General features: G+C 38.3%; 1 protein-coding gene across 1 annotated transcript in view; it reads right to left on the bottom strand.

Moving 5' to 3' along the window:
• Nucleotides 1-2,287: 2,287 nt before the first annotated feature.
• Nucleotides 2,288-25,464, bottom strand: part of LOC144662300 (uncharacterized) — a 43,169-nt gene continuing 19,992 nt past the window's right edge. The window contains exons 27-50 of the mRNA XM_078523083.1: nt 25,126-25,218; nt 24,169-24,291; nt 23,391-23,516; nt 22,745-22,867; nt 22,187-22,312; nt 21,364-21,486; nt 20,586-20,873; nt 19,163-19,600; nt 18,112-18,234; nt 17,475-17,600; nt 16,689-16,811; nt 14,922-15,209; nt 14,352-14,789; nt 13,944-14,066; nt 13,399-13,524; nt 10,451-10,573; nt 9,555-9,842; nt 8,923-9,363; nt 7,284-7,406; nt 5,943-6,068; nt 5,030-5,152; nt 4,105-4,392; nt 3,133-3,570; nt 2,288-2,449 (exon numbers count right to left, since the gene is read on the bottom strand). Coding sequence (XP_078379209.1) covers nt 2,433-2,449; nt 3,133-3,570; nt 4,105-4,392; nt 5,030-5,152; nt 5,943-6,068; nt 7,284-7,406; nt 8,923-9,363; nt 9,555-9,842; nt 10,451-10,573; nt 13,399-13,524; nt 13,944-14,066; nt 14,352-14,789; nt 14,922-15,209; nt 16,689-16,811; nt 17,475-17,600; nt 18,112-18,234; nt 19,163-19,600; nt 20,586-20,873; nt 21,364-21,486; nt 22,187-22,312; nt 22,745-22,867; nt 23,391-23,516; nt 24,169-24,291; nt 25,126-25,218 — 4,754 coding nt within the window. The 3' untranslated portion in view covers nt 2,288-2,432. The remainder of the gene's footprint in view (nt 2,450-3,132; nt 3,571-4,104; nt 4,393-5,029; nt 5,153-5,942; nt 6,069-7,283; nt 7,407-8,922; nt 9,364-9,554; nt 9,843-10,450; nt 10,574-13,398; nt 13,525-13,943; nt 14,067-14,351; nt 14,790-14,921; nt 15,210-16,688; nt 16,812-17,474; nt 17,601-18,111; nt 18,235-19,162; nt 19,601-20,585; nt 20,874-21,363; nt 21,487-22,186; nt 22,313-22,744; nt 22,868-23,390; nt 23,517-24,168; nt 24,292-25,125; nt 25,219-25,464) is intronic.

Genomic DNA, 25,464 nt, shown 5'->3' with positions numbered 1-25,464 from the left:
ATGCTCAGTTTGTAGATTTAATATCATAACTAATATCTATATATATATACACCCATCCCTTCCCTAAAAAAAATGAATGTATGAAGAGAATCGAAGGCGGAGTTGCTCCAGGTTTGTGGTCAAAAATAAACTAAAGCTAGTTGAATCATGGAAATTGAAGTTCGTGTGATTGCGTGGGTAGTTCTGAAAAGGACAGTTGTTTCTGGCCCACGTATCGCTCGTGAGTACGTGCGAAAGTACGTGAGTACGTGCGAAAGTCATCTTTAGAGTCAAAAGAACAAAACATCCGCTTAGGTTGTCGAAACAGGACTGTCAGTAACGAGAATCCTTTACAGGGCTACTCTCACACGGATGCCTTTCAAAACAAACATCTCAGGCCAGCACTGACGGCAAACGCTGTCTCTTCGCTGCGTCAACGAAAAATGTAAACGGGTTTATAAAAATATCTAAATACCAAGTTACAAAAGAGTTCCATACAATAGTATATGGAAGAAAAAAAATACAGAAAAAAACATGAGTGACTCCGATTTCCAATCGTTTTGTGCTGTTCAACGCAGTAGACAATGACACTTATTAACACACTAAACGCTATTTATATGTTAATTAAGTGATAACAACTTTGATAGCTAAGGTGAAAAACAGCAAAGAAACTGAGCTGTTATTTTTTTTTTCTGTGGAATAGTCTCTTAGATTTTATTAAAGATAGCTTAGTTTTGCAGCCTTATTTTAAAGATATTTGGCTGGACAAATAGAAACGCTTTAAAAAGTCCCGTGTTGATGACAACACTGTGTGCTTTGTTTCGCAACAGGTGTCAGCTAAAAATGAAAAACAGGAAGACAAAAGCTATATTTGTTTTAACCATCTATTGTAAAGTGAGTTCTATATAACCTGTTCCTCGTATAAACCCCATTTTTTTTTAAAAAAAGCGAGTGTGCATTACACAATATTAATACCAACGAAGGCGTATTTAAGGGAAATCACAATTGTTCTAAAGCGATTTCTTTTTCAAGTTTTCAAGGAAAACTTGTATTGCATGAAATGATCTTAATTTGTCCGTAAAAAAAACTGATGGCGTTATGAATGGTGGCTTGTAGAAAGTGATAAGTACTATATTTTTTTATTGTGATCAATCGGCCATAACAATTGAGAGGAGTTATAGGTTTGTTTCGAAGTCGCTCTAAAGACGAAGTCCCGATGTCTAACTCTTAAGATGTGTGCCTTTGTCGTAAAGTGGACTCAAGCAAACTCAAGAAAAATTGATATTAATTTCTGTTATATTTATGCTAACGAAGCGTCCGCCTACCGCCTACAAGAACAAATTAGAGATAGTAATATCAAGTTCATTTCCTGCAATACTGTATGCTTCTGCAGCACATTTGAATCAGTGTCGAAACTCAGTTTATTTCTAAAACAAAAATTCAAACTACTTTTAATTCGCTAGCACATTTTAATTTAAACACTCAGTGGTAGAGCGTCCGACCCGTGTGCGGAAAGTTATACAGGTTCGACTCCTGATGAAAGCTTTTATTATCCGCGTAGCTTGTGCCACTAAGTGATTTATATCTTTTTCGAAAAGATGATTATGTGCGATATTCGTTCGGCGGTTTGAGAAATTTTGCTTGAGAGTTGATAAGAAAGTTTTGGATGGTATGCTTTGCTACATTTTCTTGAGTTCACGGTACATGTTGTACTTGTTCCACTTCAAAATATTTTCGCGCTTGAAAAGTTTATGAATGATTTAAAAAGGTTAAAAGTGAAAAAAAAGTGGCTTGACTTGGGGTTTACTTGTAAATTGTAAACCTTTCCCACAGCTAGCTAGCAAAGAGCCTGTTTCAACTTGCTAGTTGGGCACAGAAAAACAGGAAGCGAAATAATTATAAATTACTTTTTTGTAGCACTACAAATGAATCATTTAAATAATTCATCTAAGGACTCAAAGTTCGCAGTTCCACGTTGCAAAATATTCAAAGGATATCAGGGTACATATCACCAAAATGCTCTAAAACTCAATTTTTTATTTTTTTCCCTCTGAAACTCAAATATCTTACTTGGATGCATAGCCTGCGAGCAGGCTCTCAATTCGGGGGCAAAGTCAGTCTCTCTTCGAGCGCAGAAGGCGCGAGTTTCGGAGTTTCGGCGTGGGCGCGCTTCGATCGCCCAGCGGCTCGCTGGAGAAAGAACGTCAGTGTGGAAATAAATTTAGTGAGAAGAGACTCGACCCTTTCTTTTTGTGAAGAAACAGAAAGGGTCGATACTTGTATAAAGAGTTAAGCATTCGCATTCAACACCACTCTATCATATTTTATTTGTTTTCCTCTAATAATTTGTACCAAAATAACAACATATATTTTTTGCCCCTCAGTACAACTATTATTTTTGCCCCCTGCAGTTAAATGGGTTGATACTCGTGCCACGGTACGGTATCCCACGTTCATTTCTTTACTGCACCTGGAAGAAAGAAAACAAAGAAACATCGAGTTTCTTGCTACTGTAGTCTAAAATCTGCAGTAATAAATATATTCAACTGAGCACGAAAAATGGCAGAAGTGTACTTGAAGCCATGACAGTGAGACCAAGTTGCTTATAAACACTGCCCTCTTTCCAGACCAAACTATGTGGTATCCTTTTGGTCCTTATTTTAGACCGAAAACCTGTACTCTATTTCAAGCCTTGTTTCAGTAGTAGACGCGTGTGTCACATCGTTCACTGATCGTTGCTGAAGCACAGTATTTTAAAATCTTGAATATTTTAAAGTTGAGTGTTGACAGTATAACTGACTTGTGTTAATTTAATAAGCATCATCGAGAGCGATCAATTGAGTGTTGGTACTGACAAAACGTTCCATAATTATACAGAAGTCTTCTAACACAAGGCAATAAAAAAGCAAATATATTTTGAACTAAAATGAGACTTCACGAAAAGCTATTTAAAAACCCTTTAGAGAGGCCAATATATAGCATACATAGCTGACATCTAAAATAATCCAGAAGAAGAGAAGCATTTTTTGCTCTTCAAGTTATGTTGAAAGATTCTCCATAGTTTATGAACATTTATCCTGTCTAATAGTGGGATTTTGTCATCCTACAGTATCTACACTTTTACCCCACAATGTGCATACAAGTATTACTCACTTTGACAGCTGTCTCCAGTGAACAGGCTATCGCACTCACAGTAGTACCTATTAGGATCGTTGAAATGCACCACACATGTACCTCCGTTCTTACACGGTGAAGTGTCGCACACGTTTGGACTAGTGAATGCAGGCCTCAGTCGATATACGAAGTTGGTCAATGTCGCACCTACCCCTCCCACACACTTTTCTGGAAGGGCCTCTCCATATGTGTCATAGTTGTTAACTATATTTATATCTGTGCGACAGTCACCAAGGTTTTGCACGGCAAAGAATTCGTAGTCCATGTCACGCGCGAGGTGCGCGCATTTGACGACTGTCGCGTGTGGATCTGAGGCGTTGTACGTGTTCCTAAAACTCCCAAACTTGATGTTGAGAAGTCTACTGCTCCATTTCTTTTCTATAAAGCATCCCAGGGGATTCAAGATGGGAAGAAGTTCTAAAATGAAAAAATAAATAACTAAATAAATAATAAAATAATAATAGTAATAATAATAATAATAATAATAATAATAATAATAATAATAATAATAATAATAATAAATGTAATATATATCTTTCTTAGAGATTTAGATTTTATCTTGTTTATTGGCTACAAATTATAATTTCTATCCTTTATTCAATTTTTATAATATATAGAAAACGATCCCAAGAATCGTGCTTTAACATATTACCGTGTATAAGTAAAGAATGCGATGATGATAGATGATGATGATGATGATGATGATGATGATGATGATGATGATGATGATGATGATGATGATGATGATGATGATGATGATGACGATAGCAAAGAGCCTCCCAAATGTGGTACGGTTGCTGTTTCCGAGGTGCTATATCAAACGATGGGCTTGGTTCATTTTATTTTTAACTCTGCTTGTCACTTCCAAATTCCTTTCTTGCTTTTTAGTGAACTCAGAGATACTAAAACTTGTAGTTACAACATGATAAATGACACTGAGAGTTAACTTACCAAAGGTGTAGACAACAATACGTTTGTCGATACCGATACCATTCGGGCAGTTCGTATCACTGGTGGAGCCTTGGATGTGATATTCAACGCTCGCATTTGGGCCTGACCGACATTTACCATTGTATCCAAGTGCAAAGAACTTATAGCTTTTACCAAATGCCAACTCAGAACATGCGCTAATTGCCTCCTGAGACTTATTTTCGTTTACAAGGTCTCTGAAGTCACCGAGCACATCAGGTAGGAAACTGTGTCCGGTATTAAAACAGGCGATTCTGCTGAAAGAAGGCACTGGAGGAAGAAGAAGGAAAATGCTTATAGCTTTTACCAAATGCCAACTCAGAACATGCGCTAATTGCCTCCTGAGACTTATTTTCGTTTACAAGGTCTCTCTTTCGGGTTGCCAGAACTCCTTATCTTTAATAATATGTTTTCCATAACAATTCTGTAATTTTAATTTATTGATAAGGAAATAAAGAGGATGTGTTGTTGAAGCTGTATATCATATCTTTGTAAAATATCTTTATAGGAACAATGACGAGGCTAAATAAATGCATGTTTTAAATTATTAATTTCAACCTTACAATACTATATTTAACATTTCTCCGTAAGCAAAAGAGGCGTTTTGACGTTTTGACCCTTCATTAGTGAAATTCACGCTTATTGTTGTTAGGCATGATTTAAAGTCTTATCGATTACTACAAAACAAGTCAGTGGTAACCAATTTTACACGTATCAGCTATGTCAAAAGCTTCTGATCGGTATTAAAATAGGCGATTTTGAAGAACGACATTGGTGAAAGTAGGATAAAAACATTTCATATTATAAACGACCACTTCCAAGGATAACTACATGAGTTTGTAAATTTAGCAAAGCTCTATGGCTATCTTCTCATTTGCTACAAAATGTTTTTGCCAAGTTTCCCTACCTTGGCAGTTTTTCCCGCTGTATCCGTCGGTGCAATAGCAGTGATATAATGAAACATCTTGGTCATCATTACTGCAGGTGGCTCCGTTCACACATGGATTGCTGTCACACGGGTAGATTTGAACTGGAAACACAAAAGCGGCTTAAATTTTAAAGATTTAACTGCTAAGCAAAGAAAATTGTTATATCGAGTTAGCAGAAAGGGGGGGGGGGGGGGGGGATCCCAAGGTCAGGGGCAGTTGTAAGATTTTTGACTAGTAGACACAAAAAGTAAAAGTACAAGTCTTGTTCTGAATATTTCCTTTGGCTTGTGCAGAGCACCAGGCCCGTTTTCCCCAACTGGGATCATTGCTTGCGCTACGCGGATAAATACGAGTTTCGTTCTCTGCAAATATTGATACCTAGCTCTGTTATGAACCTGTGAGATTTATTACTCTCTTCTTTATTAAATAAGCTCTTAAGAGAAAAGCTACTTACCAAACGTATATGAATTAACTAACTTTTCAGCAATTCGCCGAGTATTAATGGACATCTGCTTTAAGATATGCAACTTTGTAAGAGGCTAAAAAAATGTTATAACAAGGGTGGAGGGGCCAGGCCTGTTTCAAAAGTTGTTAATGTAAAATACCGCTGTTGTTTCAAAAATACGATAATTAACCGTTTGATTCGTGTTGATTCGAGCAACAGTAAACAGTCATTTAAAGAATTAGCGACGTAATGTTTTATCAAATTACAGTGACAAAAATTATTGAGGATAAAGGGGATCATAAATGGCAATGACTTTTTTGATTAGTCAATTAGCCATAACCAGTCAGGTGGGCGAAATGGTGCACTATAGCCAAGTGTTTTGTTTTGTTATTTATGAGCATGATCGAAGCTTAGCTTTATAGTAAGTACGAAAATGAACCAGATACCTTCGCAGTTTGTGCCTGTAAACCAGTCTCTACAGTCACAAGTGTATTGTGCCGGGCTGCTTGTACTACTTGAACAATGTCCACCGTTCATACATGGGTTATCAGTATCGCAAATTGTTTGAGCCACTAAAAAGGAAATCAAAAGATAACGTTATTACATAGTATGAAAACAAAAGATATGGTTTAGTCCCAACTCAAATAAAGTGCCTGGCTAACAATGTTTGAATGTCGATGTGACATGTTTTCAAAATAAAAGAACGGCCTTTGGAGAGTTCATAGAGGTTCCATTATTTTGTCTCAATGGGTACATGCCACTAGCATTTTGTTTTAACCCTCGAACGTACAAGCAAACTCAAACCCCCACCATCGTACTGAAGGGGGGGGGGATGGATGGAACCCCTCCCCGGAGTTTACGTTTTTGCACTGAGAAGAAAGCCCTTAGCTTACTCTACAAGATGACATGATGACACTACAAGATGACATTGGCTATGACGTCATATGACGTCGCGTGACGTCATTTGAGCCGCCTTCTTTGATCCGCCATTTTGAATTTCAACATTTTCTTAGAAAGTCACAAAATAACGGAAACTGATGCAAAATCAAGCCAGAATGCTTATGGAATGTAAAATAAACAAATCTTGCACTTCCGAAAGAAAATGTTAAAAATGACGCCTTTTGGCAAGACCTGCTTGTATTTGTGACGTTGCAATGGCAACGTCAAATATCATGGATACATGGTTGACATATCAAAATTTCCGCAAAGGATGAATGAACAGCTACTGAAAGTTTCAGCATTGTAGAGTAAATCCTTTTATCAAAATTTGGAAAAAACCTTATGGGGGGTGGCATCCCCCCCTTGTACGTCCGAGGGTTAAACAGGATGCGACGAAAGTGTTCATAATAATAATAATAATAATAATAATAATAATAATAATAATAATAATAATAATAATCAACATCATCATCATCATCATCATCATCATCAACTTCAACATCATCATAATAATGCCTACAGTGCTACCAAGGCATATTAAACAAGGTCTCTTTGCACACCTGATCGCGTCAATTAGGGGGAAAATAAGTTATAGTATCTTAGTTTTAAAGCATTATTAATTTAAAAAGGAGGTAAAGTAGTCAATGGACTGGCTTGTATGGTAGAGAATCGCGGGCAACATCTGTAAACTAGACCAGTTTAGATGTGATGGTGGAACTCATAAAAGATGTGTCATTGAAAGAGAAACGTAAACGATTACATCACAAGCAAGTACTTAATCACATGGTTTCTTCTTTCCTTCAGTATTTTCTTTTTTTATGATACGATGATTTTCTTTGGTTGATTACCTTCGCAGTTTATCCCAGTGAACCAGTCTGTGCACTGACAGTTGTATTTGGAAATGTCGTCAGCATCATTGTTACAAGTGGCGCCATTTTGACATGGATTGCTGTCACAAGGGAAGATTTGCTCTGTTGAACATGAAAGGGAAAGGCTTTGTTGTTTAGAATGATTTATGATCCTTGCCTTCAGGGGAACATCACAGTGCATACAACATGCTGATAATCAAAGAATAAAGCAGCGAACATGCTTTAAATAATTGCTTTCGGCCGCTAAAATTACACTCTACACACTCAGTGTTCAATCAATTTTAGATAATTTTTTTTATAAAATAACTCAGATACTACGCGCGCTCTGATTGGTCATATTGGTCAAAAAACATATGTTCTATTATACCGGTAAACACCCGCTTCCTGACATGGAAGTACCACTACGCACGACAACGCATAAGGACGAAGAATTAAAAACGTTTGTTTAATGTCTTCTTTTGGTATATCTGATGAACATTATGAAAATTTACTGAGGTTAGATCACATGAATAAATTTTCGCACCCACCACAGTTGGAGCGAAGAAATACAGAAAAAACAAAAACGCAGAGACAAACATATGAGAAGGAACACAATAATCAGGTCCGCTTTCACCAGACTGGAAAAATATTAGAAACATGGATATCGTCCATTCAACATTTACTCGGAAACTTTATTTGAATGGAATAGAAACTGCATCAAATTGGTTGCAATGAAACCTTTCTTGAATTATTTTGATACTCTGAGTCCCAACTTGTACGCGCTTGAATTATACCTTTAGTTTTATGTGCTTTCAGTTCTTTCTGCCAAGTCTGTTATTCGGCGAAAACGAAGAAAAACGGAATAAATAAATTCATAGCAAATTTCTGAAGCAGAGTTTGTTTAACTAGCCTTTATTCTCAATACCTTTGTCAGACTGCGAAGTTTGTGAACTTGCAAAGTTTTCGTGCAGTCCTTTACTTTCGCAATGAATGACTCCGACCACAACTTGCTAGATTTCCACGTCAAAGAATTTTAAAATCGTTGAATATATTTTTTACTGTGACAGTTTGCCTTTTTCCTTTCTTTCTTACGACTTTTATAGCTTTAAGGGACTTTTTAGCGTTTTTGTCGCATCGATCCGTGGATTTTGTGTGTGGAGCTGAGCCTGTGTTTTATTCTTTCAGCCGCTGTGATTGGTTTACCGCGTCATCCGATGAACTTAACGAGAATAAGACATTTGATCACGAAATATAAAATAGATTCCTATTTTTTTGACGACCGTTTGCCGAAGTTACTCGAAATGCTTGTAAATCACTTGCCTGACGGCTTGTGGTTTACAAGCTTTTTTCGTGTTCTACCAACATCCCGCGTGGTTTTATTACGCCAGTAATAAAACCACGCTTAATTGCTTAAGTAAAGATTATCAACGTTACCCAAGGACAGATGAACATTGTTTCGATTGTAACTGGACGTTAAGAATAGGAATCATGGTAGGCTTTGTACATTATAAGCGGGAAAACGTTAAATTGTATATTCTATACAATCACCTTCAAAATGACCTATTTCGTTGTACTGCGATGTATAAAGCAAAAACATCTTTCTAGCGTATTAAGTAGCCAGCGTAGATGTATTACTTACCTTCGCAGTTTTCTCCAACAAACCAATCTCCGCACTCACAGTAGTACCTTCCAGGATCATTAAAATGCACCACACATGTACCTCCGTTCTTGCACGGCAAAGTATCGCACACGTTTGCAGCATAGGATGTAGGACTTACAAGTCGATATACGAAGTTGGTCAATGTTGCACCCACCCCTCCCACACACTTTTCTGGAAGGGCCTCTCCATATGTGTCATAGTTGTTAACTATATTTATATCTGTGCGGCAGTCACCAAGGTTTTGCACGGCAAAGTATTCGTAGTCCATGTCACGCGCGAGGTGCGCGCATTTGACGACTGTTGCATGTGGATCTGAGTCGTTGTACGTGTTCGCGAAACTTCCAAACTTGATGTTAAGTAATCGATCGTCATATTTTTTCTCTTTAAAGCATCCCAGAGGATTCTGGTCTGGAAGCGATTCTAAGAGAAAAAATAGAAATCAAGGTCAATACTTTACTGTTCGTGCGTAAGCCAAAGACATCAATTTCTTTATTTTACCTTTTATTTTATTTGTTGATATTGAAAGAAATGGATAAATCACCTCAGGCTAATGGCACTGTAGAAAATTAGCTTTCGATGTTGTTAAGAAATGTTACTAAAGGTGAACTTACCAAATGTGTAGACAACAATACGTTTGTCGATACCGATACCATTCGGACAGTTGGTATCACTGGTGGAGCTTTTGTTGTGATATTCATCGCGCGCATCCGGGCCTGACCGACATTTACCATTGTATCCTAGTGCAAAAAAGTTGTAACTTTTACCAAATGCCAACTCAGAACATGCACTGATTGCTTCCTGAGGCTTATTTTCAGTGACAAGGTCTCTGAAGTCACCAAGTTCATCGGGTAGAAAACTGGATCCGGTATTAAAGCAGGCGATTTTGCTGTAAGAAGGCACTGGGAAAAAGAAGAAAATATTTCATTCAATAAATGGGAAAATGACCTGAACAGAAAAAAGGAAGCGGATAAGTGTATACTTGTGCGAGGTTAATACAATCTAAAGATTGAACAATGGTGTTTGGGCTTCTTGAAAACATTTTGGCCGACAAAAAAAAAACAATTGAAAGGCATTGTGTACAAAGTGACCTGTAGGACATGCCCATTTACGTATGTTATGGAGAGCAAGAGAAATTGGAAATCTCGGGGGGCCGAACCCAAACCCGGAACTAATAGAAATGCCGGATAACTCCGCGATCAAACAGCATGAATCTTTGCACTCTTTCCGTAAATGAAAGGGCGCCCTTCCCAATGGTTTACGCATCGCTGGCTGCCTTCCTATATAGGGGGGGGGGGGGCAACAGACAATAACGTTTCAGCATATTAGAATTTTGTAACTCTCGCGAAATTATCATTCTCCGAAGAAGACCGCAGAAGGCGATCGAACATTTATAGACAAATTTACTTTTTTAGATGAGTTGAAAACGTTTTCAAATTTCTAGCTATGGACACAGATCGCTCAAACAGTCACCATTTTTTTCTTTTCTTTGCCCGTGATAATTCCCTACCTTGGCAGTTTTTCCCGCTGTATCCGTCTGTGCAATGGCAGTGATATAATGAGACATCTTGGTTATCATTACTACAGGTGGCTCCGTTCACACAAGGGTTGCTGTCACACGGGTAGATTCGAACTGAAACACGAAAGAGGGTAAATGTATAAAGCTTAACTGTCATTAGGGGATTTTTCATTACTAACGAAATGTTTTCTTGAGCCCCCAACTTAATACGATCACGCATATTCACTATAAAAATACAATTTAATATGGTGCTCTGCCTATCGACAGGACATTGTTGTGATCTAACCATCTTTGAAAATTTATACCGGTGATAAAATAAGCTTATGAACTTAATATTGATACAAATTAAGTGCCTTATAACGACAAACACACTGTAAACAAATAACAATTTAGTAGTTATCCTGCGAAAGCGAATCAAATATTGCCTGATTCTAAACTAAGAGAGAGTTGCAAGCACGGTGTGGCGCAAGGGCGGATTCATTCTTCAGTGACATCAATTTTACAACAGACACCGTGAATGACAGCATGATTTTCTTTCTCGTTACGCCAGCGTTCACACCAAGCACACACACACTGATCATAAATACTGCATAAGCGTATGATTTGCAACACGGAGCGTCTCGTCACGAGGCCTTTAGCTCTTTATTAGAAGCAGATCACATTTATTACCAGTTCTTGTTCCTAGCGGTTACTCTTTTAAATACATCACAAAGACATAATAAAAATTTTGGTTTGTATCTGATCTAAAAAAGTGTTGGTAAAGACGTATAAAGCTGAATTTTCGGTAACTCTCTGCTACCTTCATCAGAGTTAAAATTGGTTCAGTTTTTCATCATCATATCATCGATCCTTATTGCGCCATTGGACGCATAAGGCCTCTACAGTCTCTCTCCAGCGGGGGCGGTCTTGTGCCGCCTTCCGGATCCCATTCCAGGTCAGGTGCAGGGACTTAAGTTCTTTCTCGGCCGACCTTCGCCAGGTTGTTCTAGGCCTTCCCCGTGCTCGCTTTCCCTCTGGTGTCCAGAATAAACCTTCTTTAGCCACATCGCCGGAGTCCTTCCTCAATACATGCCCAATCCAACTCCATTTCCTGCGGGTTAAGCTCACCATGATGTCCTCTTGTTTACAGATGTTTCGTACTTCCAGGTTGGATATTTTTTGTGGCCATCTTATTCCCAATATAATACGGAGGCACTTGTGGATAAAAACCTTCAACTTTTTAACTACGTCCTGTGTTGTTTTCCAGCTTTCGGAGCCATAGAGAAGCACTGTCTTTACATTTGAGTTGAATAGTCTTAATTTGGTCTTAAGGGAAATCCTTTTGGATCTCCAAACTGGTTTCAGTGCTATGAATGCCTGTCTAGCTTTGCCGATACGCGTTTTTACATCTGCATCGGCACCTCCCTGCACATCAATCACACTGCCAAGGTAAGAGAACTGCTCTATTTTCTCTATCTCATGCCCATCTATCTTTATTTGGCAATTTCTTTTGCATCCAGTGCTCATCCATTTGGTCTTTTTGGTGTTAATCTTAAGCCCAACTCTACGCGCATTGTTCTGTAATCTAGCTGTTTTCTCGCCTAGATGTGTTCCATGGGTGGATAGAAGGCAGAGGTCATCCGCATAATCCAGATCTTCTAATACGGTTGTCAATTTCCATCTGATTCCAGTACGTTGGTGACTTGTTGTTTCTTTCATCACCCAGTCTAGGGTAATCAAAAACAGCAAAGGTGACAGCATGCATCCTTGCTTGACCCCAGTTCAGTTTTTGCATAATAAGTTTTTATACGCCGCCGGTCTCTCTGGATGTTCCCAATGCTAAATAAACTTGTGGAAAATGCACATGCTCATTTACACAGTTAATGTCCTGGATAGAATGCAGCGCTTCTAGGAATAGGCGTTGTTGCCTATTGTTGACATTTCTTTCTAAAATTTCTACATAATCCGGATGAATGTCATGGTCTGTTGTTTCCGCGTGAAATCTTATTGCGCTTTCGTTATTAGATCTTGTGCCTGGCTTGTGCTCTGCGCCACGCGAATTCCATGATCTGCATCATGATCTGCATATTAACAGAAGAATTCAAATCCCGCGCCGTTTTGCCTTATGTGAAGGTATTATAAGAACTAATACGCTGCTTCCTGAAACAGCAAGACATACGATTCGTTTTCAAGTCCAACACCACACTTAGGTTACACTTGATGCAACCGAAGGACGCTGCAGACCTGGCTTAACAAGCTGGAATGAGGAGAATAAATGAGAAAGGGGGATATCTAAATGGTACCATAATTGATTGGCTAGCTATAGGAATGTTAAGACTAACGGGCCTATTTTGACAGCCTATATTGACAGCTAGGTTATATTGACAGCTTGGTCAAGTTACCTGTATTGACAGCTAGGTTAACCGAAAGGTGAGCTGCAGCCAGTTGTTCAGTTTATCACAAGATTTAAGAGTCGATCCGTTGAAGGCTGTACTGTTTCTTACTTTTTATAAGCTCTCAGAAAAAAACGGTTATATCGCCAACGCTAATTCGATCAATTTGCTATTTAAAGAAAGCCCTTAAATTTTTTTAAAATTTTAAGGGCTTTCTTTAATTTCTTTACATAGCGTTATGTCTCTTAATAAACAAAAAGTTAATTTACATAGTTTAATTGTTAAAACAATTAAACTATGGATAAATTAACTTTTTGTTTATTAAGAGACATAACGCTATGTAACCAACTAACCTAATTTTTCAAGTCAACTTAGTAGTCAAGCTTAAGCTTTCTAGTTTCTTTTCAGCCTCCCGGCCACTTTCCTTTGTAACTAACTATATATTACAAAAATGTTCTATTGAACCATGTTTTTGTAATGTCATTGTGTGGCAAATAGAATAAAAAATAAACAACCAGCTGCGGCTAGGATCAAGGCTAAATAAGTAAAAAGGAACGAACCAAATACCTTGGCAGTTTTCGCCTGTAAACCAGTCACCACAGTCACAAGTATATTGTGTCGGGCTGCTTGTGTTACTGGCACAATATCCACCATTCAAACATGGGTTATCAGTGTCGCAAATTGTTTGAGCCACTAAGAAGGAAAGCAAGAGACAACGCTGTTATGTATGAAAGTCAATGCTACGAAACTTAAGAGGTAATAGGAGTTCCCCATATAAGCCTAACGCCGAAATTAGCGCTGCCTGGTTTTGGAAATTTTAAACTTTAACAAGGATAGCAATGCTTTTTCCACCTAAAAAGTCTTTAACATGTTCTATTTTATGTTGTCCTTAACGTAAACTATGATGTAAAAAAGGTATTCGGGGTATTGAACCCGTTTTATCCCTGTCGTAGGGAGACGTGGGAAATAACTACACCTAAAAATGATAGTATGTAATCAAACTCTAGACATCACAACGTCACATACATCACATATTATTGGCATGATATTTTGTAACTACCAGTTCCCTTTTCTGTATCATCATCATATTATGATTTTCTTTGGTTGATTACCTTCGCAGTTTATCCCAGTGAACCAGTCTGTGCACTGACAGTTGTATTTGGAAATGTCGTCAGCATCATTGTTACAAGTGGCGCCATTTTGACATGGATTGCTGTCACATGGGAAGATTTGAACTGTAAAATATACAAGAAAATGATATGTTGTCTAGAATAGTTATTGGTCATGAATGTTACAAATCTGGAACGAATACGTCTGCCAAATGATTAGAGAATGAAGCAGAGACAACGTACACGTTTTTAAAAAGCAGCTAAGGTGATGTTGATTACTAGGTTATATTAAATTTCTACTTGCTGCACTCTGTATGAATTAAATGTGCATTGCACTGTATGGAGCTTAAATATTATTTACAGTAAATATTTAGGCGTGGATACATCGTTAGAAAATTTGTTTTCACATACCTTCGCAATTATCTCCAACGAACCAATCTCCGCATTCACAGTAGTACCTATTAGGATCGTTGAAATGCACCACGCATGTACCTCCGTTCTTGCACGGTGAAGTGTCGCACACGTTTGGACTAGTGAATGCAGGCCTCAGCCGATATACAAAATTAGTCAATGTTGCACCCACCCCTCCCACGCACTTTTCTGGAAGGGCCTCTCCATATGTGTCATAGTTGTCAGCTATATTTATATCTGTGCGACAATCACCAAAATCCTGCACGGCAAAGTATTCGTAGTCCATGTCGCGCGCGAGGTGCGCGCATTTGACGACTGTCGCGTGTGGATCTGAGGCGTTGTACGTGTTCTTAAAATTTCCGAACTTGATATTAAGCAATCTATATTCATTTTTTTTCTCTTTATAGCAGCCCAGAGAATTCTGTTTTGGAAGCAATTCTGTAATGGAAAACAAGACCAGAATTACTCTCTATATATCATCCATAAACATCCAATTTGATATCTAACGGAAACAATTAAAACTAATGATTTTAAAAATTGATTAATTAAAATCGTTTAAGAATGACATACCAAAGGTGTAGACAACAATACGTTTGTCGATACCGATGCCATTCGGGCAGTTCGTATCACTGGTGGAGCCTTGGATGTGATATTCGTCGCTCGCATTCGGGCCTGATCGACATTTACCATTGTATCCCAGCGCAAAGAACTTGTAACCTTTACCAAATGCCAACTCAGAACACGCACTGATTGCCTCCTGAGGCTTATTTTCGTTGACTAGATCCCTGAAATCACCGAGTTCATCAGGTAGGAGACTGGATCCGGTATTAAAGCAGGCGATTTTGCTGAAAGAAGGCACTGGAAGAAGAGAAAGGAAAACATTTCGAAAATTATCAGTTTCGAAAGTGTCTTTATAGGACTAATGGCAAGGCTTAATGTGTATATAGATCTTTAAGTTGCTAATTTCAACCTTACAATCTAATAGCTCACAAGTAAAGCTGCATAGATTATACACTATTTAGCAATTTATGTATTTAGAATTGATATCCAGCAAGTAAAATTTGTGACTCTTTCAATTTAAAAATCTGGAGCGATTTTTATCTTGCAGTTCGCTCGTGGGCCCGCCACTGGGTCACAAGTCAAAAGCAATTTTCATTTAGGCAGGAAGGCCCTTTATCAGCACTTGGCTGGTATCAACAGGGGCTCTGCTTAAATTATGAGTATAAAACAAAAGATAAGACGCCGTGTTGTCCCTGGAGGTGAGACTAGCCCCAGATTTCTTCTCGTTTTTAAAGTCTTAATGAAAATGCGTCATCAGCAAGTTGTCCACAATAAATTTGCGTCAAATGTTCAAAACGTGGTAGGCAATTATCGTGTTCTGCGGAAAATGCGCGAACCTTATTGGTCTTTTAAAATATTCGCATAGGACAGGAGTTTTTGAATCGAAGGAATGATCAGATATATGTTTTGAAAGCAGTTTTGCAAACTGGTTATTAGGAAGATTAAACAATTCTCTCGAATATCTTTTCGTAGAAACAATAAGAGAGTCTAATAGAATCTCAGCATATATGTTCTATTGAAAATATGTGAATCGGATTCTTATTAAAGTAAGCACTTATACACATACATATATATAGGTATACGGTAGTCTAAGACATCTAATGCCCTCATCTCTAGAGATCCACCTTGTGTACCACAAGTGTTGAATCACCGAGGTGGGGAAAATAAGAACTTTTCTCCTATTACCACCATGCCTAACGCAGTGCTGACGAGTCCCAAAGAGGACGAAACAGCAGTCCACTGCTAGGCTGGTGTGTTACCTCAGTCTAGAGATGAGCAAAGTGAACATACTTGAGCGTAGTGAGTCCATTTCACTAATAAATTGAACATAATCGGATTCTTATTGTTGGCTATTTGTTTACAGAATATGATAGCGAGAGCGTTGCTCTTAAAAGGGAAATTAATCCATAATTTTGGTTTAAAATAACCAAATATATAAAATAATAGCATTCTTACTGTAATCCCTTAGAAGAGTTTTCACCCTCGCTTTGTTTGAGCGATAAGGTCAACTCGGCGCTTTTCTTCGTTGACTATTCGCTCATAGAAAACATAGACCTATTATTCGATGGTAATTAAATAAAAAAAAATAACACCTAACGGTCACAAGTGCGTCTTCGTAACCTCACTTCTTTACATTTTTATCCCGTGATTATTACACGCGGAGAAAAACAAGATAGAAATTCCGTATTGCTAACAGTACAGCTACGTACATGTACAGTACTTATTATATGTGTTAGTGTTTTATTTCGACAAGTTTTTCGCGTTAAAATTCCCTACCTTGGCAGTTTTTCCCGCTGTATCCGTCGGTGCAATGGCAGTGATATAATGAGACATCTTGGTCATCATTACTGCAGGTGGCTCCGTTCACACATGGATTGCTGTCACACGGGTAGATTCGAACTGAAAACACGAAAGAGGGGGATTTTTTGTAGTTTTAACTCCAAAGTAGGGACTTAATTTCTAGCTAGTAAACTCTGATTCGCTCAGCTCGATCTCAGAGAGGGATTGTTGTTCGATTCCTGGAAATAATTTATGTTAACGCATTGACCTGCAAGAGGGGGATGCCAACACATCCCCCCTCCCCCAACATGAATTTCTGACAACACCTTAAAGTTAAACCACACCCCCAACTTGATATCCTAAAGCTCTTAGCAGTTGATATATAATTTATCCTTCGGGACATTTCAATGTGACAGCTGAATGCCAATGGCTCTTTTCTTACCTCATTCACAAAACGATAAAACGCGTTTACTTTTTAAATTATCAGTGGCGTTTCAGTATATAGTTGTTTCCGTTTTCCAAAATATTAAAAAGTCGTCAAAGAAGTTTTCTTTTGAAGGCTCTCTTTGGTCAATCCCTAATATGGCTTGATATGGTATAATAACTGGTGTTGAAGGTTTAGACTGATGGGTCTGTCACCAGCTTGGTCAGCAAAAATGAGCGTTTCAGCCAAATGTTTTATCAAATTATTTGATATATAAAGCTTCTTTTTTTTAACGGAGTTAGCACAGCGGCCGGGATCGAAGCTTAGTAAGTAAAACAACCCAAAAAGAAAGCAAATACCTTCGCAATTTGTGCCTGTAAACCAGTCACCACAGTTGCAAGTGTATTGTGCTGGGCTGCTTGTGTTACTGGCACAATAACCACCATTCAAACATGGGTTATCAGTGTCGCAAATTGTTTGAGCCACTAAGAAATAAATCAAAAGTTAGCATTACAAAGAATAATAGTAGAGTAAGCTGGTTTTTGCAGTCTTGCGATAACGCAAAGGCAATATAAATAAAGCAAAGGCAACGTATACAATACGCTTTATTAGGTCAAGAAGATTCCCTTGTCTGACCAACTCAGAGACATGTCTCTGGGTTCAGGGATGTTTTGCACTGAATAGGCTGAACTAAGTTTTGTGTGTTGTATTGAGGGAGTATACTTACTAGTGTACCTTATGATATAAAGAGACTAGTCGGAGTAGTCAGCCTGGCGAGTTCAGTTGTGTTGTAGAGTTCTGTTAACGTCAAAATCAGTAATGTGGGTAATCATTCTTAGACATTCAGATGTAATGCCGTAGAGCTGTTACAAAAAAACTGAAAGGCGAAGAGTAATCACGGAGTCGCGTGCAAGTACAGATTGACATTATCTTTCACTACCAGTTTCCTTCTACGTATTATAATGATACGAGGGATGATTGTCTTTAGTTGATTACCTTCGCAGTTTATCCCAGTGAACCAGTCTTTGCACTGACAGTTGTATTTGGAAATGTCGTCAGCATCATTGTTACAAGTGGCGCCATTTTGACATGGATTGCTGTCACATGGGAAGATTTGAACTGTAAAACACGAAATATAAATTCTACGTATACTGAACGTTGAATTGTCATGAATGGTCAATGATCTTTTCTATGGGGATGTATACCGATAGCTAATCAATGCAGAGAAAAAGTGGCGACAGCTTAATTGCTATTTGTTGATGGATACAATAGGTGTTCACATTAGACCTTAAACTTGTTCAGAAAAAACATATTTCAACGAAACATGCTTGTTATTGCATTGTTCACATTATGTGTCCGTTTCAAACACGTTTCATGCCTGGTGTGTAGTTTATGCGGTTTAACGGAACTTGCATTAATCTTGTGCACTTTAACCAAAAAATGTAGCTCGAAATTACTACAAAATTTCAATTATTTTTTTCTTGTGCCAATTTTAAAGCCCTATGGAGGAGAAAGACTTTCAAGCGTTTAGCAAGGCGTCAGTATTGTAAGAAGTTGCGTTATCTTCAGTACAAGAAGAATTGCTTGTGAATTTTGCTTTTGCATCGCGATGCTGCGCGCTTGTCTCCACAGTCGTAAACGTTCGTGGTGGTGTTCTTCCAACTATTCTGCTTTCTACCCATCGCCGATCATTCCTGTTAAATTGCTTCATCAGCCCATATTTTAAATAAAAATTTTGGTCTCATAGTAATTCCAGTTTAAAACCTTTTAGGCGCTCTCTCCTCCTCCAATACTTTTCCAAAACTGCAAAAATGTTATTATCCCAACTTAATTACATGTCAAGAGTAAGACGTGTTTCCGCGTAAGCTGCACAAAATTAACAGTAATTTCTTCAGTAAGGTTCGAAACCACAGTTCTTTGAGTTATGGGTGGAAAGCTAGCTGCACTCTTAATCGATAAAATATGTCTTGCACTGAAGTTCGCATGTATGGCAAATAGTTAGAGTAAATAGAGAAGATGTCTTACATGAAAATCGCTCTTTACCTACCTTCGCAGTTATCTCCAACGAACCAATCTCCGCACTCACAGTAGTACCTATTTGGATCGTTGAAGTGCACCACACATGTACCTCCGTTCTTGCACGGTGAAGTGTCGCACACGTTTGGACCAGTGAATGCAGGCCTCAGTCGGTATACAAAATTAGTCAATGTTGCACCCACCCCTCCCACACACTTTTCTGGAAGGGCCTCTCCATATGTGTCATAGTTGTCGACAATATTTAAATCTGTGCGACAGTCACCAAGGTTTTGCACGGCAAAGTATTCGTAGTCCATGTCGCGCGCGAGGTGCGCGCATTTGACGACAGTCGCGTGTGGATCTGAGGCGTTGTACGTGTTTGCAAAGCTCCCGAACTTTATGTTAAGTAGTCGAGCGTCATACTTTTTCTCTTTGAAGCAACCCAGAGGATTCCGTTTTGGAAGCAATTCTATATAAAAAAAAATAAGAAATCAAGGCCAATACCTTACTGTTTAAACATTCATTGTAAGTGTTCGATTCGATAAATGTATTTACATTCGGCGGAACTTAACTGTAAGTGGCGGTGACAGAGATGTAAATAGTTTCTCATTGGTATGAACGCACGTGAGCTGTTATGGCGTTAATTGACTCTATTGTTGTAACGTTATAAGGATTAATAGTTGTAATGTATTCATCTCAGCTCTCGAACTTTTCAACTTTTATTTTATACACTTTTGCTATCTTTGTACTTTACCTTTAACCCCAAAGGGGCACGCGCCTGCATTTGGTTGGGGAGTACGTTCCCATTTTTCCCCCTGGGTTTTTGGGTTTTCGTACCAACGGCGTATAGGCTTGAAGTCCAAGTAGTGTTTCAGTTTTGTACGTTTGAACATTATACTTGACGAGGACGGTATTAAATACTCGGACGAGTTCGAGCTGCACACCCATTTCGTCTGTTTGATAGTCGTGAATATAAATAAGAACTACAAAATATCCCTACCAGAGTCTTTGTCTGCCTTACATGTCAAGTAATAGAGGATAATACATGGTTGCGCGAAGATATGAAATTTATCTTCGAGTATCGATTTTGAACACGAGAAGATATATTTCATATATCCAAACAACCATGTATTATTCTGTTTATTATATAAGCCTACTAATTACGATGTTTTTGACGATTTTCCGAGATTTCCGACCATTTTCCGAACATGTCCGAAGAGTATTGAAACATGGCAAACTCTGCGAGCTGATTGGTCAACATGATATCACATGTGTGGATACCATTTTTATCCACACGTGTGTGATACCATTTTTATCGATTTGCTACCACTCGCTATACCACTGCAGTTTATATAATAAATAATAATAGACAGAGATTGAATACTACTGACTAGTAGTTACATTTTATATAATTAGTCTACAATGATATATTTTAAGTTGTAATGTTAACTTACCAAAGGTGTAGACAACAATACGTTTGTCGATACCGATGCCATTCGGGCAGTTCGTATCACTGGTGGAGCTTTTGTTGTGATATTCATCTTGCGCATTCGGGCCTGACCGACATTTGCCATTGTTTCCCAGCGCAAAAAACTTGAAAGTTTTACCAAAAGCCAACTCAGCGCATGTGCTGATTGCCTCCGGAGCCTTATTCTGATTCACTAGGTCTCTAAAGTCACCGAGTACATCAGGTAGGAGACCGCTGTCATGATGAAAGCAGGCGATTTTGCTGAAAGGCGGAACTAAAGGTAAAACGAAAAAACGATGATTCAATTCTGCTACTGTAAAGGAAAAGTTATTAATAATACAATGAAAATAAAGGAAACGGTAACCGTAGTTTTCATCATCTTACAGACTTAAGACCGGAAATTTGTCGAGGAGATCGTCATGACAAGCGGACTATGTTTTAAATAATAAATTTAAAAGTAAATACGAAACATCATCCCATTATGCTTTTATGCTCGAACCAAGTGGTGGGTGCCTTCCTATCAGTCTGAAATAAGGTCAACCAGACACACCAAGAAGGACATTAAATTTATTATCAAGTGATTTTTTTTAGCGTAAAATGTAAAGGGTGAGGAATTGGGGGGGGGGGGGGGTGGTGCATGGTTCTTCCAGTCAGCAAAGAAATACTTTCTTGTTAAAAATGTGGGTATCAGGTGTGAATATGATCTGTACCGCATGCTGCGTTCCTCGTGACTGCCTTTAGCTAAACAGCGGCGGGAAACATACCTTGGCAGTTTTTACCGCTGTAACCGCCTGTGCAGCTACAATGATATAATGAGACATCTTGTTCATCATTTGTGCAAGTGCCTCCATTAACACAAGGTTGACTGTCACAAGGGAAGATTCGAACTGAAACAATGAAAATAATCTTCAATTTCTAAAACATGTTACCTGTAAAAAATGTTTAAGTGTGCATACGAGCCTAGAAGTCCATAAGGCCGAGCTTATGCCGGTTTCCGTATCATGAAGCGACTAGGAGTAGTTTCTACTTCTCCCTGGATGGGATGCTAGTCAATCATAGGGTCAATACATTACCCCCAGCATTAAATTCGCCGGTACCCATTTATACACCTGGGTGGAGAGAGGCACTGTGAGAGTAAAGTGTCTTGCCCAAGAACACAACGAAGTGCCTCAGCCAGGGCTCGAACCCGGATTGCTCGATCCAGAATCCAGCGCACAAACCATTTTGGCCACCGCGGTTCCCACATGTTAGCCTGTATTATCGCGTGATTTACGACACGTCCAGGTTAATTCTGGCCCCCTCTTATTCAGAGTACATTATAGTGTAAGAAATATTGAATTTTGTAATGCATGGAGATAATTATTGGGATAACAAATTGACTTATTTACATGTATTATGTCACGTCCCAGACTTGCGTTTTGCCAACTATTTTGCAGGTTCTCCAGCAGTCCTGACTCTTTGTAAAATCAAACCCACCCTTAGGTTTTTAAATGACGAAGGATTCTAAAGATATCTGCCCGCACAAACAAAGGAGACCAAGCCAGGTTAAGTACATTCTCCATAATAATAACTCAGGTATTAAATCACCTTCGCAGTCCTTTCCAGTATACCATTCGCCACATGCACACGTGTACTCTGCGGGACTGTCTACACTGCTGTTACATGTCCCTCCGTTCATGCATGAATTATCAACATCGCATATAGTTTGTGCCTCTAGAGAAAAAATATATACATTGGTTAAATTCGTCGTAAAACTCCGGGGATATTCTAAACAATAATTGTCGTAAACCTCACGTGCCGGCCTCTGGGAACGAAAATATTATATCAAGGCGGCGACGACCACCAATCCTCCCATTAAAGAGAAAAAAAAAGCCAGTTTCATCACTTTCACTTTCATACAGTGCAAGACCCGTTGTATGGATAGGAGGCTCGGTTGAATAAATAAATATGGTTATTTGTAGTATTTTCCTTCCCCATAAAACTCATGGTCGAAATCAGTTTTTCCTGATTAAACCAGTCCCGTAAGGATTTCAGTTTATACCCTCCTATTATATATACAAAGACTTCAATGCTGGGAAACATTTTTTTGATCAAAATGCTCCTTGATAAAATATGGGATAATATAATGCAATACTGATATATTACCTTGGCATCTTTCGCCTGTGAACCATTGTAGACACTGGCAGTGATACTTGGATATATCGTGAGGGTCGTTACTACATGTTCCGCCATTAAGACACGGTTTGCTATCGCATGGATAGATTTGAACTGCATTGGAAGAATGACAAATTCAAGTCGTCTTTTAATGCACTTTTTCTCAGAAAACTCATCAAGTAGTTGAAAAACCATGAAGGTTGTACCAAATAAATTACCCGGAGGCCATAGCTAACAAATTAACAAATTAACAAACAAACAAATACATAAAAAAAAGGAAACAATAAAATTAGTAAATGATTAATTCATAAAGAGTTAATAGAGGGAAATGGTTATGAAGCCAGGCAAAGTTTTTTGTTATAGACTTTTGCTCGCTGTTTTGGGTGGTTGACATGCAGTGCACAAAACCGGAAAAAATACAATAGGCGGTTACGTGTGTTCATGCAACTAACCAATAAAAACATTCCGATTAGGTAACTCATGCATAGTGTATGAGCGCAAAACAAAAGATGTGCACTGTCATGGACCTTCTAACCTAAATCTTGGCCTCTCTTTTTTTGCTTCTTTGATGTTTGCCGGGCTTCTTAACCATTTCCCATTATTAACTATGATTAAATAAAAGAAAATGTGTTTTTGCCTTCACAATTTTTGCCAGTGAACCAAGCGCTACAAGCACATTTGTACTGAGATGGATCCATAGCCAAATCACTACTACAATAGCCATCGTTGACACATGGGTTGCTTTCACATGCACTCGACAAAACTGTCAAAATAGAAACGTCGATATTAACACGCTTGAACGGATTGTTACACTAATGCTAGGCAGTAATAATTTCCCAAACTAAGAAGTTGATGTTACCATGTTTCTCAATATGTATTTCAACGGACCCGAAGTGCACTATAAGTAAATTCAAAATGATTCATCTGTGGTTCAACGCACACAAGGCCAGAAGGACATAAAATACATGCATCAATGCTCAATCCATCACAGCGGGTACACATAGTAACCAAAACATATATTGTCGACCTGCTCCCAACAAAATCATCTATCGTAAATCCCGCTGTAAAGGTTCTGATTTTTTTTCTGTAGTACGTTCTTTGAAACTGCTATCAAAGTTGGTTGGTATTTCCGAAAATAACACTCATTTGTATTAAATAATACGTATAAAATAATACATAATATTTTAAGAGGAGGCCTCCAATCATCTATGGGTGGTTTTCAGAAGGGACCTCTGAGAAAATAAAATACATTAAAATCTAAAATACAATAAAAAGACAAAACCTATGCGGTAAGCTAACTAAGATTAAAAACTAGAACAAGAATTAAAATACTAAACATATCCGCAGCCCATTACACTGAAAAAAATATCATGGCTCACCTTTACAGTTAGTTACACTAAAAGTTCCTGACCTACCTCCACAGTTAGGCCCAGTTATCCACGGAGGGCATTGGCAGTGGTACTTTGAGACGTCTTGATTGTCATTGACACAGGTGCCATCGTTGTAGCATGGACTGCTGTCGCACGGATAAATTTGCTCTAGTAAAAAAGGGAAAACGTTTCTTACTCTTTCTATTCTTTAGTTACCATTTTTTACCAATGGCAGATTTTGTCTGTCCAGAGGCGAACGTTTGGTGCAGCTAAGTTACATAAACGTTTTTCTTTTGAATGAAAAAAAAAAACGAAAAACAGGGAATCCAGCTACTGTTTCCTTTTCCAACCTTTTCACAATGAGTCATTATCTGCTTGATTTTTTTCATCTGTTGTGGGGGCGTGGCGCAATGGATGTACAGCTGCACTTGTAATTCAGAGTAGAATGGGTCTTGTTCGAATAGTTAGGGTATCGTGTTTTCGTTTCTTTTTTATGTTCTCTTTTCCAACGTATCATTTCGTTATGAACATATCCATTTATTGCAATCAGCAGCTGTACTGCGTTTGCCTCTCCGTCTCCTGTATTTATAAAATCACGTGAAGTCTTTCATCATTTTAGAACTTGTAAAGATAATAATGGATTTTGAACTTTTTCGGCGGTAGAGTATTTCGATTCCAAACTCAAAAGGGGCGTCTGTTTATTGGAGGAGGAAAACTTTACGTAAGACTTTTTTTAAGAAGGTTTTCTCGCCCTCGGTTAATGATGCGCAATAAATGCGCAAGCGCTATGCACTTTAGTCTAGAGATTAACAAAATGTCTAACATTGAACGATGGAAGAAGCAAAGGAGTGAAACTGACCTTACTCCCGGGAACTCGGAAATTGGCCTAACCATTTTCCAAATTAAAAATCTAAGACTATGTCGCCATTACTTAAATACTAACAGAAGCTTTTATGCTTCTGATACTCAAAACAGAACATTCACTCTCAATATTAGGCTTACCTTGACAAGTGTATCCAAGAGGTGAGTTTATGTCATCAGGAATACAAGTTGCTTGGTTTTCACACGGATTACTGTCACATGGGTTGATCTTCACTGTACAACGATACGTAGCTCTTAATAACAATTAGTAAGCTTTCTTTAAACACTTGAACGAAAACTGTAATAAAACTCTTTACTGGCGTTACTTCGTTATACTTTATTACGCTATTATAGTAAAGTATTTTTGCTAGTGTTCCGTAATAGGCTATTGCATTAAATTTTTGTTCCCGTCCTGTGGAGGAACAGTGGAATTCTTTGGGGGTAAGGGGAAAAAAAGCTCATGGATTTCCTTAGGTGCCA

Source organism: Oculina patagonica, chromosome 8, assembly GCF_052425735.1.
Source record: "Oculina patagonica isolate OP01 chromosome 8, crgOcupat, whole genome shotgun sequence".
Taxonomy (NCBI): Eukaryota; Metazoa; Cnidaria; class Anthozoa; order Scleractinia; family Oculinidae; genus Oculina; species Oculina patagonica.
The sequence above is the reverse complement of the archived record's forward strand: the minus strand, read 5'-3'. Positions and strand labels throughout refer to the sequence as shown.